This window comes from Phascolarctos cinereus, unplaced genomic scaffold (assembly GCF_003287225.1).
Source record: "Phascolarctos cinereus isolate Bilbo 61053 unplaced genomic scaffold, phaCin_HiC Scaffold_4;HRSCAF=312, whole genome shotgun sequence".
Lineage (NCBI taxonomy): Eukaryota > Metazoa > Chordata > Mammalia > Diprotodontia > Phascolarctidae > Phascolarctos > Phascolarctos cinereus.
In genome coordinates this window covers 129,208,002-129,225,248 of record NW_027555847.1, presented here as the reverse complement: position 1 = coordinate 129,225,248, position 17,247 = coordinate 129,208,002, and the positions used below count along the sequence as shown (strand labels likewise).

The following is a 17,247-nucleotide window of genomic DNA, read 5'->3' as shown; positions in this document are numbered from 1 at the left end:
CGGAGAAGACTGGAAGAAGCCCGTGCACCCTGCAGGGCGGCGATCGCCTCCCCGAGTCCTTCCTGGACTGACCTGGGGTGGGCGGGAGTGGAGAGGGAATGTTAAAGATTCCCTCCCTCGCGGGGCGAGGGGCGGAGCGCTGAGCGACGCCGGGCGCCGAGGCCCTGATTGGCGGCCGCGGCGCCCAATGGGCGGGCGGCAGGCGGCCCCCCCTCCTGGCGGCGGTGGGTGGGAGCGGGAACGGTGCTGGTCCGCAGAGAGAGAGGAGCTCCATAGCCGCCGCGGCTGCCACAACCACCACCGCCGCCGCTGCCACCGCCACATCCGCTGTTACCATGTTCCAGGGGCGGGAGAACGAGGGCGGCAAGCCAAACTCCAGGTGCGGCCGGCCACGGGACGGGCCGAGAGTGAGGCTGAGCCGAGCCGAGGCGGCGCCCGCCCCGCAGCCGCCCACCCGGCCCGGGCCACGTTGAGGAAGGAAGCGAGGGGGGCGGGGCAGGCTGGCCCGGGGCGTAGGGGGCCGAGAACGGGGTGCTCGAGCGGAGGGAGCGCTCTCGTGCGTCTAGCCCGGGCCGGGGACCCTTGGGGGTCCGGAGGAGGGAACAATTAGGGGCGGGGGAGAGGGGAACAATTGGAATAAGCGCGGGGAAAGTGGGGGAGGGGCGACCTGGCCGAGAGGAGGGGGCCGAGTTTGGAGCTTCGCGGGGGAGGGACCGCAAGAGGAGAAGGTGTGTACCGGGGGGTGTGGCATCGGAGGTGTGAGCGGCCGGAGCGGGGAGCCGCATCCGGGCGGGGACAGGGAGGAGGCGCAGATGGGATTTGGGGCGTGTTGAGGGGCGCTGGGTGTTCCGAGAGGACCGGGTCAGGGTCTAAGAGCAGTTACTAAACAGTGGGCGTCCACTACGTTCTGCCCCCGTGGAGGATGTAATTTGTTCGGGCCGGGGTGAGGGTAGGTTGTGGGGTCGTGCTCTGGGGACAGGCTAGTGAGCCCTCTACACTTCGGAGAGGCCCCGTCTCCACTTCCTGGAGCTGCTCTGGTAAGGACTGCCCCAAGTGCAAAGGACCTTTACACCAAACATGCTTAACCCATTTGGTGTCACGTACCAGTGTGGTGAAGCCTATGGACCCCTTCTGAAATGTTACAATAAAATGTATAAGATTACAAAGGAAACTGATTATATTGAAATAGTTATAAAAAAAATTTTTTAAATCACAGAACCTGGGTTATAAACAACTGCTTTACACCCTAGCGTTGTATGCACCCTTAGATGTTATTTAAACTGGGTTTCAGAAGCTTGGAAACCCTCCTTGGAAAGAGTTAACAGGTCAGCTTTGGGCCATTCGTTTTAGAGTACAACAGTGGTGGTTCTCGTATGAGCACCTTAGAAATGATGGCATTTTTTAACTCCTGGACCTGGGTTTCCTGGTACTTAATTGAATTTCATGCTGAAATTAGGGATACAGGCAATGTGACCTAATAAATAGAATGTTGAATGTGATCTCTCTAGCTTAGCACAATAAATGTAATAACCCTAAGATCACTTTCATTGTGCTCTAGGAAAATGATGTTTGAAGTTTTCCATCCATAAATTATACAAATGAAAAGCCCAAGGTAAACATGAACTAAAAGAATCTTTGTTGTGACTAGAAAATTTCCCCAAGCTGAACATTCAGCTGAATATACAATGTTATGGAAGTTTAGGCAAGAGTTGTGGTGCCAGGAGTCTTGGAAACAATGACAATGTTTGTGTACCATCAGAGCTTAGGTGGCTTATGACTAAGCTCTTATTTCTCTTTTGTAGTTTCTCTCTTCTTGTGTGTATGTGGTATGGGCACATCTGTATAACCATCCCTTTAGTTTGCTGTGCACTTACCAAGATGCTATTGAGTGCATAAATCTGGTTTGTAAAACTTTGTTTTACCCATTTTGTCTTTTTCCTGCATATATGAGAGATGCCCTTATCAAATATGTCCCATCACTTTGATTTTTGATTCAAAAAATAAAAATCTCTAAAATACTATTTGATAAGTTTTGGAGATAAGTTTGTGTTGGTATTGCCTCAAGAAGTCTTCTAGAGCTACTTGATGGCTGAGCTTGTTTGATAAATTTTCAATTATTTAGCTCAAATATGGAAATATTCTTGCATCTGTCTCCAGTGTACTGAGATCTTTGCCCTGTAGCATACATTTCACACTTCTAGTGAATTTGTTTCATTTTGTTTTGCAAAAGGAAAATGCCCTCATTTCATAATTTCAAGAGAAGGCAAACCAGCATTTCTCTGCAGATTTATGTTTGGGAGCAGAAAAATGTCCTTCCCAAATTGTTTTTGTTCCAGCTGAATGGTGGTGTTCCAAGTTGAAGGCATTTTTGTAGATAACTTGGGACTTGAATGTTTCTACCTTCTTGCTTTGAAGTGGATCACAGTTTTCTTTATAGGCACTTACCTCTTAATTTTCATTAACATTACTTGTCATCCTTTGTTTTTTCTAAAAGATTATGTTGCTTAAAGGGATTCTAAAAAGATTTTGTGTGGCATAATGATATAGCCATCATTAATAATTAATCAAATCTTTCTTAAAGCTATAAAATGTATATTTTGAAGAATTTGGTTTGGGTCTGGCTTCCTTTGCTGCTACCAGCATAGAGAAGGAAACACAATTTGCAGTCCACACTCCAGCTTAGTTTTCTCCCCAAATGTTGGAAGAGACTTGTGGAATTACAGGTATTGGTTTTTAAAAAGGAAAAAAATTTCTTATTATGAGTTACATTTGAACTTTTTATTCATCTCTTTTTGCTCCATAATTTGAGTTGCATTTTTTGTTTTATTTTATCTTAAAATAAAATTTAAATGTTTTATTTTTAAAAAATAAATTCTGCAAAGTATAGTTTTAAAAGTAATGTATGAGTGAAAACAAAATAGCAAGTACTTCACTCTTTTACATAAATCCAGAGAGCTTCTTAGTCCATGAAAATCCTTTCATGCATAGTATCAGAGTGGTCATCTGATGGCAAATCTGATAGAATTAGGAACCTGAAAAGTTAGAAGAACAGTTACTATGGATTTTATATTTTTATCTAAGTTTCTATTAGCTCCACAGACTGATTTGAAAACCAGAATTATCTGCTTGTATTAGGTTGCAGGAATTCTGTAATTATATAACATGTATAGAACTTAAATTATTGGTATTTCTTTTGCCTATTTGAGTTGGCTTCTATTTCTAGGCATTAGGAATTGACCAAGGATTTTTGAAGCTTGGGATATTTAGGATAATAATCTGTAGCCAAAATATTCTTTTATTTGTCTTTCCACATTCTTTTTTTTAAAACTCAGTTGCTTTTTCTACAGTGTTACTTTATCTTATATGCCCCAATTTTTAAAATAGAAGAGAGTCTTTGTAAACATCCCTGTTCTTAAAATCAGTCACATTACTAGACTTAGTAACTGACATATAAATTGATTTTTTCTCTCCTTTAAAATTTCTTATTCTCAGTTCATGAAGTGAGCAAACATTTCTTTGAATGGTGGCTTTGTCTTATATTTTATTTTATTTTTTGTTTGGGTTTTTTTTTTTGTTTTTAGGCAGTTGGGTTAAATGACTTGCCCAGGGTCACACAGCTAGTAAGTGTCAAGTGTTTGGTCTGAGGCCGGATTTGAACTCAGGTCCTCCTGACGTCAGGGCTGGTGCTCTATCCACTTCGCCATCGAGCTGCCCCTACCTTATATTTAAAATGCTAGAGGAAGGAGAGTATGCTACTGTCACTTATTTATCCTTGAGAGAAGTGAATGTAATAATAGTAATTTCTATATAGTGCTAAACTTTTACATATATTACCTCATTTGCTTCTTAGCAACCTTGGAGGCAGTGGTAATATTGTATAATCAGAAACTGAGATTCATAAGTTAAGTAACTTGTCCAGTCATTCAGTCAGTGAGCATTTATTAAGTGCTTTGTGTGTGCCAGCTGCTATGCTAAACACTATTGATACAAAAGCAAAAAGACAGTCCCTGTCCTCACAATCAAATGGGGCAGTAAAAACATGCAAACTATATACAGCATAAATAGGAAGTAATCAACAGAAGGAAAGTAAGTTACCATAATATATGACTGGAAACTTGTCTTCTCCCAGCCATCTTAGGAGAAGCATTTCTTGAATTAATGGAATTTTAATGGTTTTCAGTAATTAAGGGAGAGAGATGACTTCATAGGAAGTGGTGGGTTACTCTTGCAGTCAAGAAGAATTTTGAAGAAGAGCTAAAGGAAACTTAGAGGGAAATACACACACACACAAATATATATACACAAAGGGTATATGTATGTATACATATACAAAGTCTTTTATTTTTATATACATTGTGTGTGTAAGTGTAAGTCAGTGAACATCACCAGATTGCTTTCAAGCCAAGCATCATATAAACTGCATTTGATATGAAAGGCAGTGGGGAACTCCTAGAGTTGATGAACAAGTCAGATGGTCCACATAGTTAATAAATATAATGTGACTTTAATCCCTGATTTTGAGTATTGCTTGAAAGAGAGAAAATTGAAAGTGAAGAGAGCTATAAAAAGATTTCAGTAACTCTGGCATGAGATGAAAGTACCTGAATAGTTACTTGGTTATAGAGATGAAAAAGAAGGGTTAGGTTCAAAAAGTAGTATAAACCTAATTGTTAATTTTACAAATGGCCTCAATTAATTTAAAATGCACTGAATCCAAACCTGATGCTCTATGTATAGTGAAATAATGTCAAATTCGGTTCAACTTGGTGAATTTATTTCCTTTCCCTTTAGAAAAAGAACTGTCTGGGCCTAGGAATGTTAGACTTGCTGCAACTAGCCAAGGAAAATACATAAACTCTTGTTAAAACTAGAACTGTAGTGATTTATAAATATTTGTTGGATTCAAAATAACATATCCACCAAAGTACTTTGTATCTTGCAAGCCTTGTTTATAACAGGAAATTAAATCAAACCAAAAGTTTCCCCACTCTCTTAACCCTTTTTCCCCATCCTTTAATGCCTCCACCAAATCTTTCTCCAGGAAATGATAACTGCTGAATTGTAAACTGCAGCTTATGCTCTTGCCTGTTCTTTCACTCAAGCAGTCAGGGATACATTGGCATCATATCAAAAACCCTGGCACTACCAGCTGTTGTACTTGGCTTCTATTGTGTTTACTGACTGACCCATGTATATTGTCAAGTTGTGGTGTCTGGCAACCTTATCTCCTCTTTGCAAAGAAATGAGTCTGCCATACTATGTATCTTTGTATTAGAGGGGAAAAGTGTGAGGTTTCTCATTCATTTTGTTGTCAGCTGCTAGATTGCATGAGAAAAAAATTATGTTGTAGTGACCTAGTTCCTTAAGGTTATAATAAATGTGAAACCAGATCTAGATTTTACCCTTATAAAAATATATTGAGCTATTCTAAATATCATGTGAAGGATTTAAAACCAGAATTGACAAAGACCTAGTGGAAAGAGCGTTGGATTTGGGAGGAACTAGGTTCCAATTCAGCTTTACTTACTAACTGGGTGACCTTCAGTATTTAGTCAACAAGCATATAAAAAGGCAAAAAACCAGTCTTTACCCCCAAGAGCATGTAATTAACTAGGTAAAGAGGAACATTCAAAATATATACAGAATAGAAGAAGGTATCTGAAAAAAGAAAGCATAGAGGGGAAGGGGAGTTAGGATGTGGCTTCTTGAGGGAAGCCATGGAAACTAAGGGATAAAGATGAGAATGCAGACCCTTCCAAGTATGGGACACTTCTGTTGCAAAGGCCAAGAAAATGAGAGATGGAATGTCGTGTTTGAGAAAGTGCAAGTGGAGGGGCAGCTAGGGTGGCGCAGTGGATAGAGTTCCAGCCTTGGAGTCAGGAGGACCTGAGTTCAAATATGGCCTCAAAAACTTGAAGTTACTAGCTGTGTGACCCTGGGCAATCATTTAACCCCAAGTGCCTCACCAAAAAAAAAAAAGAGAGAGAAACTGCAAATAGACCAGAGTAATTGAGTCAGTTTTTGGAGGGGTCATGTTTAAAAAGGCTGGAAAAGGTAGGAAGGGCAGTTTAAGAAGAGCTTTAAATGGCAATAATAAAACTGATTTTGTAGACTTGGGTGATTGGGAATGTGATTGATGGCCCTCAACAGTAATAGGGAATTTGGGAAGAGGGATGGAAGTTTTTGGGGGGTAAGGTGATAAGCTCTGTCTTCTAGATTCATTTAAGATCCAAAATCATATAGTACTGGCCTTTCAGATAAAGCTAGAAGCTTTACTGTAACTCAGTGTGTCTTCTCTGTACCACAGGGTAATGAAACCCCCTGGAGGAGACTCAAGCAATCTCTTTGGAACTCCAGAAGAAGTTATTCCTTCAAGTAGACCAAATAGAATGGCATCTAATATCTTTGGAGTATCTGAGGAACCTCAGAATACACCCAAAAGGTCAAATCCTCCAGGTGAGATTCTCTTTTCAGCTCTCATCTTCTCCCCTCTCTTTCGTGGCGCCCCCCCCCCCCGTACTACCCTTTTCACTGACTACTTGGGCAACGTTTTCTTTTTTTTTTTTCCTTTTAAAATTTGGTCTTCTGATATAGGACAGGTCTTATTTTTCAGGTTACTCAATAAGAAAGGTCTCACTTTGTTTCTTATTCCCTCTTTGGCCTGAGAGCTCAAAAGTCTGATCTTCTTGAATACTTGCAGGTGAAGAAAAGGAGTAGGAGAAATGTTTATCTTAGTTGTATTATTGTCCCAGCACCTAGATACTTAGTCATCCAATGTTTCCCAATGTCCAGAAATTAGAATTATTCCACTCTTACATATTTAAGAGATGGGGCCCGGAAATGAGTTAGATAATAGAGCATATCAAGTAGCACCAGTACTAGAAGCCCCTCATAAACTGAGCCCAGACTCTTTCTTTAAGAACATGAAATTAAAGATTCGGTGGGCCAAAGGTCATTTTGGAAAACAGAAAAGTTTTGAGAAGAAAGTGTTATTTATGTGTCTTGCCTTGGGTTCTTGAATAGGGTTCATGTTTTTGTTGGTATCCAGCACTAAAGCACTCATGAATGTAGAGATTTAGTAGTACCAGGACTGTACTTACAGACTGTTTATATGAAAAGATCACAGAATAGTACATTTCATTGAAGACTGCAACAAAATTTAAGGCACTTCAAGGTGAACGTACCCAGCTCATTTAATACTGATTTAATAGGATTATTGTTAGGTGCACTCCCAGGAGACTGTTCTGAGTTGCTTTGCAAGGCGTAGCAGCTAACAGTCATTGTGATACAAGATTCAATAAAAAGCAAAACTTGTGATATGGAAAGATCTCAGTTGCATTAGGATTCTATATCTCAACAGTGGAACTTCAACTTCACAGCATGGGAAAAATGAGTGTAGGAATTATTATGCCTAGGGTTTGGAAAACTTTTTGTTTTGTTCATATTAGTTGTATCCAGGGATCATCTCTGCAAATTTATTACTTTTTAAAGTCCCCCTTTGAATGTTTTTCCTATAGAATTTTTCCTTTGACAGCAATCCCTGGCAAAATGCCAAACCTACCTCAAAAATAAGATGACTTTGGAACTTAACCACCATTCCTTCAAGGCATTAAAATGATGTTTCCTCTCTTTAACTTTGACCTTGGGGTTATAGTCTTATCTCTTACTGCTGTTCAGTACCCCTCCTCTGTAATGCATCATCTAGATCTTCACACACACAGAATGTGCTTTATATTTTATCACATGTGAGGAATTTTAGAACACAAAGTGTAAAGGGAGGCACATTACAGATAGAGTCTAGTTTTGGGAAACAGTATATTTCTTGTTTTTGTTCTTTTTACACTTCATTTCCAGATCAGATAGATATGTTCTCTTAATCTCTTGGTCTCTGAGGAAACGTTAGTCCCTGACTAATGGAAAGTACAGCTCCCTGGGGTTTAGACTAAAATCCACAACCAGATAGTTCCTAGTTTTCCTTAGCTAGTTCTGTATCTTCCTTGAATTCCGTACCCAGAAATTTCTTTTAGTCTTTTCTATATTTCTGCCCTTTCCTTCCTCCCAACATGTTGAAGAATTCTATTTTTTCTTTGTTTCTTTCCTATGAGGTTAGGGTAATAACCCTAACTGGCATAAATTTACATTTATAAAACTATATTCATATGAGAGTGATCATGTACCTTTTGGCTGTAGAAGACTCTAATAGGCATGCAGTTAAGGAGGAGTCTTAAGCCTCATTCTTTCTTCCTCTCCAGTTGCTACTTTCTGTTTCAATATTACTTCTCAGCAGTATCCTTTGGCACAAAGAAGTCACTTCTCAGAAGATCACAGGGTCTCAGTTACCCCTAGAACAAAGTACAAACTACTCTTTTTAACATTTAAAGCCTGAATTTCACTTATTTGTTCATTTTTATTATATAGCTCCCCCTTGTGCCCTCTGTGGTCTGGCCAAACAGGCCTTTTTGCTGTTCCTTGTATATAAGATTTCACCCTCCATCTGTATCCTTTGGCACAGGCTGTTCTTGCCTGGAACTCATTCCCTTTTCACCTTCACCTCTAGAGTTTAATTTGGTATTAGATCCCTTAGAACCATCCTCACTCCAGTTCAGAAGTTATAACACCTTTTTGATTGAGATTGTTTTCTGAAATGTTTACTTATATATGACATAGCCAGATAAATTACATTGATAGTCTTGAAAGGGTAGAGGTAGTAATGGAAAGAGCACCAGACAGAGTCAGGAATTTGGGGTGTATCTCAGCTTCCACTGCTACTAACTGTGTGACCTTGTCTCTTTGAGCCCCAGTTTCCGCTTCAAAGTATAAACCCCCCATCTTGTGATCTTTGGAATGGGGATAATAGCCATTTTACTTTCTGTCTCAGAAACTGGTTTTGAGTAGAGTGCTTTGCAACTATAAAACACATTTAAATATGGGCTGTTCTGATGTGATTAATTCTACAGGAGGCAAAGGAAGTGGTATCTTTGAAGAGCCTACTCCTGTGCAGGCTCGATATCGTTTGAATCCCCCTGGTGGGAAGACCAGTGACATCTTTGGGTCTCCAGTCACCATTACTGCGCCCTTAGCACACCCAAACAAGCCCAAGGTATGAACTTCTTGCATTCAGATAGCTATGGCTAGAGCCAAAAAAAAAAAAGTTTCTGCCAGTAGATTCATTAAGGAGCTCTTAGGCATGGAGGATTGAGCTATTGGGAAGCAACAAGTTTAATATTTTCCTAGACATAACTATCAGTTACATAAAGTTGTGCATCTTCCATCATTAATCATCTGTCTTTTGATATCAAAGAAAGAATCTTGAAAACAGTGACTCTCTAAAAAGAAGTCTTAGTAGAGCCTTAATTTTGATCACAGAGAGTTTGAGCCTCAAAATAGTCAGTCTTTTAATTCCAGTTGTAGTCAGAATAGTCATAATGTTAACAGATAAAAACTGAACTTACAGTAGAAAAAGTCAATTTTGAAAACACCATGTCTCTAGCCTAAGAATTCCTTCTCTCTGCTCTTTATGTTATATCTGTTTCTTAAAGAAAGGCCAGCCTGACTACTAGCTATCTGAAGTAGGAAGTAATACGAGCCATATATTTTTGAATCTAATATTCTAAGCTGAGTCTGTTCCCCATTAAGTTGCTGGGAGCAATGTGTCCTTCTGCCTCAGTATTTTACACTGAGAGATCATCTTGAAAATCTAGACTTTGAAAATGAAAAAGACTTTGACCTTTGAAGAAGCTGCTTGAATCCATGTGTATGGCCTTCCTTTAGTGAGAGATCAAGTCATTGAAGTTAGTGATAGTTTTACTAAGTCCCACAGCCTGTGATAAACTGACTTAGACTTTCTTTTGGTTCTTGTTCCAATTTGTCTGTGTTGGATGAGGCCATTGGAACTCTGAGACTATCCTGTAGAAACCTAGAAAATCCTTGATGTTAACAAATTATTTTCTGTAGGACACTCCTACGTACCTTATCCAGCCAGCAAGGGGTATTCTGTAATCTTGAGTGCCTAGAGCAACAAGCTCACTGCCATTGCCAATATTGGTTGTTGTCTGGGCAGTCTTTACATCTTTGTGACTTGACAGCCCAAAGATGGCCTCTGACAGAATAGAATAGAACTTGCAAGAAGGAGCCAGGTCAGCATTCCAGGTCATAAATTCTAATGGGAGAGAAAAGTTAGAGTTAGCTTAGCCCTGATATAAAGATCCCTGCTGATGTACTTCACTAGTTCTTCCACTCTTAATAGCTGTGTGGAGGGTAAAGCAGATTGGTATGAATGTGTGTGGAGTAAGCAGAAGCATAATAGTTCCTGCTTGGCTTTGAAGAAAAGGCTATATGGGTCCCTGGATGAAGTCTTGACATGACTCTGCTTTCTTTGTTGCAGGATCATATTGTCTTAAGTGAAGGTGAGGACACAAAATTGCAACTCAAAGGTGAGAAGATAATTTCTATTCCGTCTGTCTCATGAAAGGTCCATTCAGTACACATTTATACTGTATTTTCTTGTACTTCAGTTCAATGTTTTTATATTATATTGTTGTTATTGTTGTCATTGTTACTGTTCTGCCTTTTGGCATAATAACAGGAGAGGGATAACTCTAGCCAAAGATGCTAAGATTAGTTAGTTAGAACCTACATGAGGATGTCATCTGGGCTGGTGGGCTGGTCTTACTGTTGTACTTACAACAGTAAGTAAGAGTAATTACTCTTACTCCGTTCTACATGGCTGTGGGTATATGCCTTGAAGGTGAAAGAAACTGTTTTCTGTTTCTACCAAGTGATTAGACTCAAAGAAGAACTGGTCTATTTAGAATAGAAAGCTGTTACAGGCAAGATTTTATCAAGTACCTTCAACTCAGAAATCACCAGGATAGGTAAATATTTGCAATAATACCTGGGGGGACATCTCTTTAAACTGAGTTTCTTAAATAAACTTTCTGATTATTCTAGTTCATCTATTCCTTAGAGATGATTAAGATCCCTGGAAAGTACTTTGAGCAGCTCCAAAACAGGGAAATGTAGTAGCCCAATATAGTATTGGGAAAAACCTGCTGCTATCTTCTCTATGCCAGACCTCTTAGAAATAGTTCTTATTCTCACCAGTCTAGTCTGAATTCTTGAATTCTATATATAAGTATTTAACTCACTGTGTTAGTGACATTTTGACCTTGTTACACAGCTACAGAGAATACACATTCTTCAAGAGAAGAACATGATGAGAAATGTGACAAAGGAAAAGAAGAACGAGCAAGGGAAACTGAGTCTAAACTCAAGATTGACAACCACGAGCCCAGGTTGGGCCCCAGGCCTCGCTCACACAACAAAGTCCTCAACCCACCAGGTGGCAAATCCAGCATCTCTTTCTACTAAAGGAAACTAATACCAGCATCTTCAGACTAGAAACTCTTCTGTTAGGGTGTCAAGGTTTATAGTTTCTAATTAGTACAAGTTAGGATGGGCGGGGAGGGAAGGGGTTGATGATTCATGTGTGAAGATTTTCATGTAGCTCGTTGTTCAAGCTTGTCTTTTAGAAACAGCTAGGGCTGCACAGGACCAGGGGACACAGAGCCTTTCAGGGAATAGAGTAAACAAATCTTATGGGAGCAATAAGGGATTCCCCAGGTTTGCATCCAAGAATTAGTTCCAAATATGAGAGAGTCTTTGATGAAGTGAAAGAAAATGGGGAAAGAGTAGAATCTTCATGGGTACTAGGAGCATTTGTGTTTTGGTGGGCAAATGTACATCTAGGATTGGTCCTACAGCAGTAGCCATTGACAGTGTCACTAGGAGGCTAAAAACTCATGTGAATGATGTGTTGGACAGCTGTTAGAGGAATGTTCCTGCTACCTTGTCTGGTAAAGGGATACAACCTGTGTTTCAGAAGGATAATAGATCATTTAGCTCACACAGTCCTTACATTATAAAGTGATGATATAGGACCTTTACCTTTTCTTGGGGGCACTACTAATATCTGAGAAAACAGGTGTCAAATCTGTCTCCTTTTAAGTTTGCCTCCATGATGCATTGTTCTACAGACATCCTATAGGCTTTTTGACCTTTTCCCCACAAAAGCCAGGGAAAGACTCACTAAGCTTCAACTTGAAAGGGGTATTGGACTTGATTTGAACTCTTGCAGGTGCTTATGAGTCAAGCCAATTTTCCTTTTCCCTTGTTTGTAGACCTATTCTTAATGGCAGATTTTTGCACCCAGATCTTCCAGGGGCATCTGTACCTTCTGTCAGCTAGAAGGCTGATCTTAGATCAAAAGGCCTGCCTTACATAAGAGAGTAAGTTGGATCTCTCATTTACTGATTTTTGAAGTGAATAGTTTCTCCCTGCCATTCTCATAAGCCTTAAATGCTTTTGACTGCCTCTTCAGTTCACCAGTGGTGTGAACATACTACTTTCACAAAACACAGTTCTTTTCTAAAGATGGGGAGTGGGGCCTTCTGGTCTTTTGTAAAGGCCTTATTAACCTGTCCAATTTCTGTCTGATATTTTGGTTATTCATATTTTTCTAAGTCTTTTTTTTACTGTAATCAGTTGATGGGAGAGTAGAGCAAATCACTGAAAACCTTTAGTTCTTCAAATAAACATTTTGGACAATATTTAAAGAGCCCTTTTTAATGCTTTTTAAATATCAGCTTCACAAACTGCTGATGACTTTGAACCATTTATGACACCTTAATTACAAAGGTACACTAAAGAGTAAGCAGAAAGTTCCCTTGTATGAGTGATTACTCATTTTGGGGAATCTCTGCAATCTTGCCCAGTGAAACTGGAAACGTTAGATCTAATATCATTGCATAAAATAAACTCCTATATTTTTGAAGCTATTCTAATCACATTTAACTATAGAATCATGCCCCTTTGATCCATTTAGGGAAATGTTCCTCAGTCACACTAAATAACACTATATTTTACAATTCTGTACCTCTTGCAATTTGGAACATCTGTTATTACCATGCAAGTAGAGCAGATGAAGTTTCATGGTTTCACAATGGATATCTATAAGGTGAACACCAAATTCTGGGAATATTGTGCTACTTAGAATATTTAGCAAGCTGACACCTTGTATTAATATGTACCCTTTGTCCTCAATATTTAAAGTGCCTGTAGGAAATTGCTGTTAAACACTTTATTTGGCAAATTACAGGGAACTGGCACATGGGATTTGTTAGCCAAAGATTTTACCTCTTGAGGATTCCCTGATGATTTTGGAGATTGCTTTATAGCCAATCTAAGGTTGCTGTTTCCTATGAGCCTGTAAAGTACAGATAATACCCTGTTTAAATAATTGGCTGTGTTTTAGGATTTTAGAAGTCAGTTATTTGAAATGAAATCATTTTTTGTAGAAGCAGTGTTATAAATGGTGATTAAATTCTTAGGCTAGATAACAGAAGGCTAGTTAACCCAGAATGTTGCTAAAACTATGGAACCTAATCACCATTTATAACAGTGTGTCTGTGGGAAAACACATTTTGGGTGCTAGCTTATGGTGGCAAAAACATACCTCATTAGCCATATCCCTGGCAATGATAATTCCCTTTTTCTACCTGAATTCTGAAGCTCTAAGCCACTAGTGGTAATTCCTAGAACAATTTAAGTAGAAGGGGTGGTGAGCAGCAGGGAGGAAGTATCCAGTGAGAAAGATGAGAAGTGTTCTAAATAGCAGCCTTAGAGTAATGTTTTCCCTCCCCTTCTAACTTTTTTTTCCCCCTTGTTTCCTGATGTATCTTTTTGCTGTGGATGCTGAAACTGGGTGAAAAGGGGCTCAGGAAGGGTGGGGAATGAAAGTAGCCCACGAGAATGAGATTGGCTAGCAGGAAGAAGTATTAATGCATCTATGCTCATTTGTATTTAAAGGAGGTACATATGTCTGGCATTTGTTTGTTGAACTGCCCGTATTTGGAAGATCCAAAGACTTTTAGCATCTTACTCTCAGTCTTTTCTAAAATGCATTAAGAAATTAATTGTCCTTGTATTTTTTTTATTATGCCTTAAAACTTGTTTTTTAAATGCAGTTGATGCCAATATTTTCTCTAGAACTACTTATATTTTACAGTGTAATTTTGATGGGGGCATTTTCTTACTTTTGCAGGGCAGAAATGGGAATAACAGTTACATTAAACCTGGCAATCATGTAGTCAAAATCTGTTTTTGAGTTTTCCTTGCCAGACCCTTCTTCAAAATTCCTGAATTCAACCCTTTTCTTTTTTCTGATAAAATGGAGGTTGACATTTGCAACTCACTAGTGGGTATATATTTTTCTCTCAAAGAGAATTGTTCATTTTCACTTTTTTTCCACAAACTGTACGTTTATTAAACACCTTAACTTTTGAGTAGAATGATCATACCAATGTTTTTTTCAACTGATATTTTTAGTTAGTTACAAATTATTTCCCTTATTCATCCTTATTTTAAGAGTGTAATCCGTTTATTATTAACCTCTTGGTAACAGAAACTATTGAATTTACCCATGTGCTTACTTTGGAAGTATTTAGTCTGGAATGACATTTATGGAATTAGGGATGGGGCTTAGTACGGTCCTCAGCCACTTGAGAAGTTGGAGGAAGGGGGTACACTCCTTTCTTCTTTGCAAGAAAAAAAAATTAGCTATAATGGGTTACCTGAAAGAGGCATCTAATATCATAAATTAACGTTTTTTTGTATCTGCCTAGCATTACTGCACTGATTAAACAATTACTTTTTGCACACATAAAATTGAACAAATTCTTCCTTAGTAATAGCTGGCATTTATAATACTCTTTAAAAAAAAAGTTTGCGGAGTGCTTTCCTTTTCATTTGATCCTTCAAACCTCCCTGAGAGAATAGGAGTTACTGGTATGATCCCCTTTTACAGGTGAGGAACAGGCATAGAGAAGTTAAGAGATTTGCCCACAGTCACACTGTCGACTAAGTGGCAGAATGGGTTTTGAATCTATGTCTTGAGTGACTCAAGTCCAGCCCTGTCCTACACAAAACTAGCAGTATGTAGATTCAGAGGAATTCACTGAGGCATTAAATGTTGCATAATTAGGTATTGAATAACAGAAATCAAAGGGTAATTACTTGCTTTAATTACTGTGCTTTGTTCAAGTATACAGTGATTCATAGGGTGTGACTTGTATCCAGTCCTATTATTTTTGTTATGCTGAATCAGGCAAATTTTAAATGAAGCACACTTCTTCCTGTTTAATCATATACTTTGTATATTTACCTCATGCTTCTTACTGAGCCCAAGTATCATTCTTTCCAGTAGACTATTAATGAAGTATGATTGCTGTTTTATGTGTAACATCAGAATGATGCTATATAAAATTCAGTTCTGCAAGAAAATGAGACAGCACTTATCGGAGCTGACGTGAATTTTATGTTTTGAGAAAAGGCATACAGCATTAAAGGTGGGCGTTTAATATTGGTCTCCAAGTATCTTAGAATGTTTTAATAGGAATCACACATCAAACTGAGCATTTAGTTTACCCTCAGGAATTAGCTTTCTAAATTTAGTTTTCTGAATTGTGAAGTTGTATTTCACAATTGAATTCCTTGCAGCATAACTGGCTTTTGAGAATTGTCCTATAATTATTGCTCCTCAAAAATCTCATGGAGACGTTAACTGTTTCTACTATTGATCAGCTCAGATGAGTTGTAAGTGTATGCTGTGATCTTACTAATATTGTTAAGTGCTTAAAACTTACATGATAAACAGTTTAGTAATGCATGTCTACACTTGGGGAGTTGGGTAACAACACTGGTGATTCAAGTTTGAAATGGCCATACTCTGTGCCTTTGCATCCTCCTTAGGTGCTATCAGTCAACAGGTATTTGCATATTGTGTACTAGGTATGCTGCTAGGTACTGGGGATACAGGTACAAAGAAAGAAACAATCTCTACTCAAAAGGAGCTGAATTTCCACTTCTCTTAGAAAAGTTAGAGGGGGGGAGCAGGAGATGAGCTAACGTAAGGTATTTTTTAAAAATAGTGTAAGGTGGCATCTTAGTAAAGTTTATTTCAGCTTACACAAGAGATCTCAGATATGAGCTCCACAACACTCCCAGTGAGGCCCAATCAGATTAAAATGTAATTGAGAAAAAATTAACAAAATAAATAACAATAATAAAACATAGGTAACATGACATTTTTAAAGTAAGCCAGGTGCTGATAAGTGGGCCACCCCCTGCCTCCTTTCTGAGTTTGACACCATTGCACCACACACACACACACACACACACACACACGCACACACCCATCTCCAACACACTAAAGGTGGCAATACTAAGTACTCCATTCTTTTATCTCTTACTGTAGTCCTCTATGCAGCAAAAAAAAGTTTAGGAAATACTTTTCCATATTTATTCATCAGCAAATATGTTTTTCAAAATGTTTTGCCAAAAGTTCTATCCTTGGTCCAATTTTTCTTTCATTCTCTACATGAATGGAATACATTAAGTGCATTCTGTGAGTCAGACGTGGTACTGGTCACTGGGTACAAGTAAAAGGAAAGCGTCTACTCAAAAAGAGTCCAGTTTCCATTCCTGTTTAAAGGGGGGCAGGGTGAGTTAAGGTAGTAAAGTACAAAAAAGTTTTCTTAAAAAATGTAAAGTGGCATCTTAGAATTAAATAATCTCCCTTGACAAGCTTGCTATGTGGCAGGCACTTTGCTAAGTGCTGAAAAAAGAATGAAACAATCCTTACTCCCAAGGCATTAACATTTATTGGGGGAAAATACGTGTATATAAAACAAAAAGAATAAATACAGAGTTTGAGCAAGAGGGCACTAGTAGGAGAGTCAAGGAAAGGTTTCTGGTAGGTAGTGCTTAAGTTTTTTCTTGAATAAGAGAGAGGTTCTGAGGTAGAGGTAAGAAAGGAATGTATTTCAGGTGTGGGGGACAGGTAATGCAAGACAGAAGTTGGAGTACCATGTGTGAGAAATAGAAGGCCAGTTTGGTTGGACTCTAAAATGCAGGAAAGGCAGTAATGTGGACAAACTAGAGCCTGATTGTGAGGGCTTTAAAAACCAAACAGGGGCAGCTAGATGGCGCAGTGGATAGAGCACCGGCCCTGGATTCAGGAGAACCTGAGTTCAAATGCGGCCTCAGACACATAACACATACTAGCTGTGTGACCTTGGGCAAGTCACTTAACCCCATTGCTTAGCCAAAAGAAAAACAAAACCAAAAAAAGAAACAAAGGAATATTTTTTTTACTAAAGGCAATAGATGCTAGAGTTAGTTGATGTGGTC

The 17,247-nt window shown here is 39.0% G+C and overlaps 1 protein-coding gene across 4 annotated transcripts; it reads left to right on the top strand.

Annotated features, from left to right (window-relative positions):
- The first annotated feature begins 216 nt into the window (after window positions 1–216).
- On the top strand, window positions 217–15,423 carry JPT2 (Jupiter microtubule associated homolog 2). 4 transcript variants are annotated; one of them, XM_021006618.2, is made up of 5 exons: window positions 217–379; window positions 6,308–6,456; window positions 8,958–9,100; window positions 10,385–10,433; window positions 11,180–15,423. In XM_021006618.2, the coding sequence occupies exons 1-5, from the start codon at window positions 336–338 to the stop codon at window positions 11,368–11,370; spliced, it is 576 nt and encodes a 191-aa protein (XP_020862277.1). In that variant the 5' UTR covers window positions 217–335; the 3' UTR covers window positions 11,371–15,423. The 4 variants fall into 4 exon arrangements, with proteins under 4 accessions (XP_020862277.1, XP_078008709.1, XP_020862278.1 ...); XM_078152583.1 differs by lacking the exon at window positions 217–379 and adding an exon at window positions 521–728; XM_021006619.2 differs by lacking the exon at window positions 217–379 and adding an exon at window positions 839–1,037.
- Window positions 15,424–17,247: the final 1,824 nt, after the last annotated feature.

Bases quoted from the DNA above. Each gene is read 5' to 3' on its own strand.
- JPT2 (XM_021006618.2), top strand. From the start codon at position 336: ATGTTCCAGGGGCGGGAGAACGAGGGCGGCAAGCCAAACTCCAG. The intron at 380-6,307 runs GTGCGGCCGGCC...TCTGTACCACAG, and splicing joins GGCGGCAAGCCAAACTCCAG to GGTAATGAAACCCCCTGGAG. The intron at 9,101-10,384 runs GTATGAACTTCT...TCTTTGTTGCAG, and splicing joins CACACCCAAACAAGCCCAAG to GATCATATTGTCTTAAGTGA.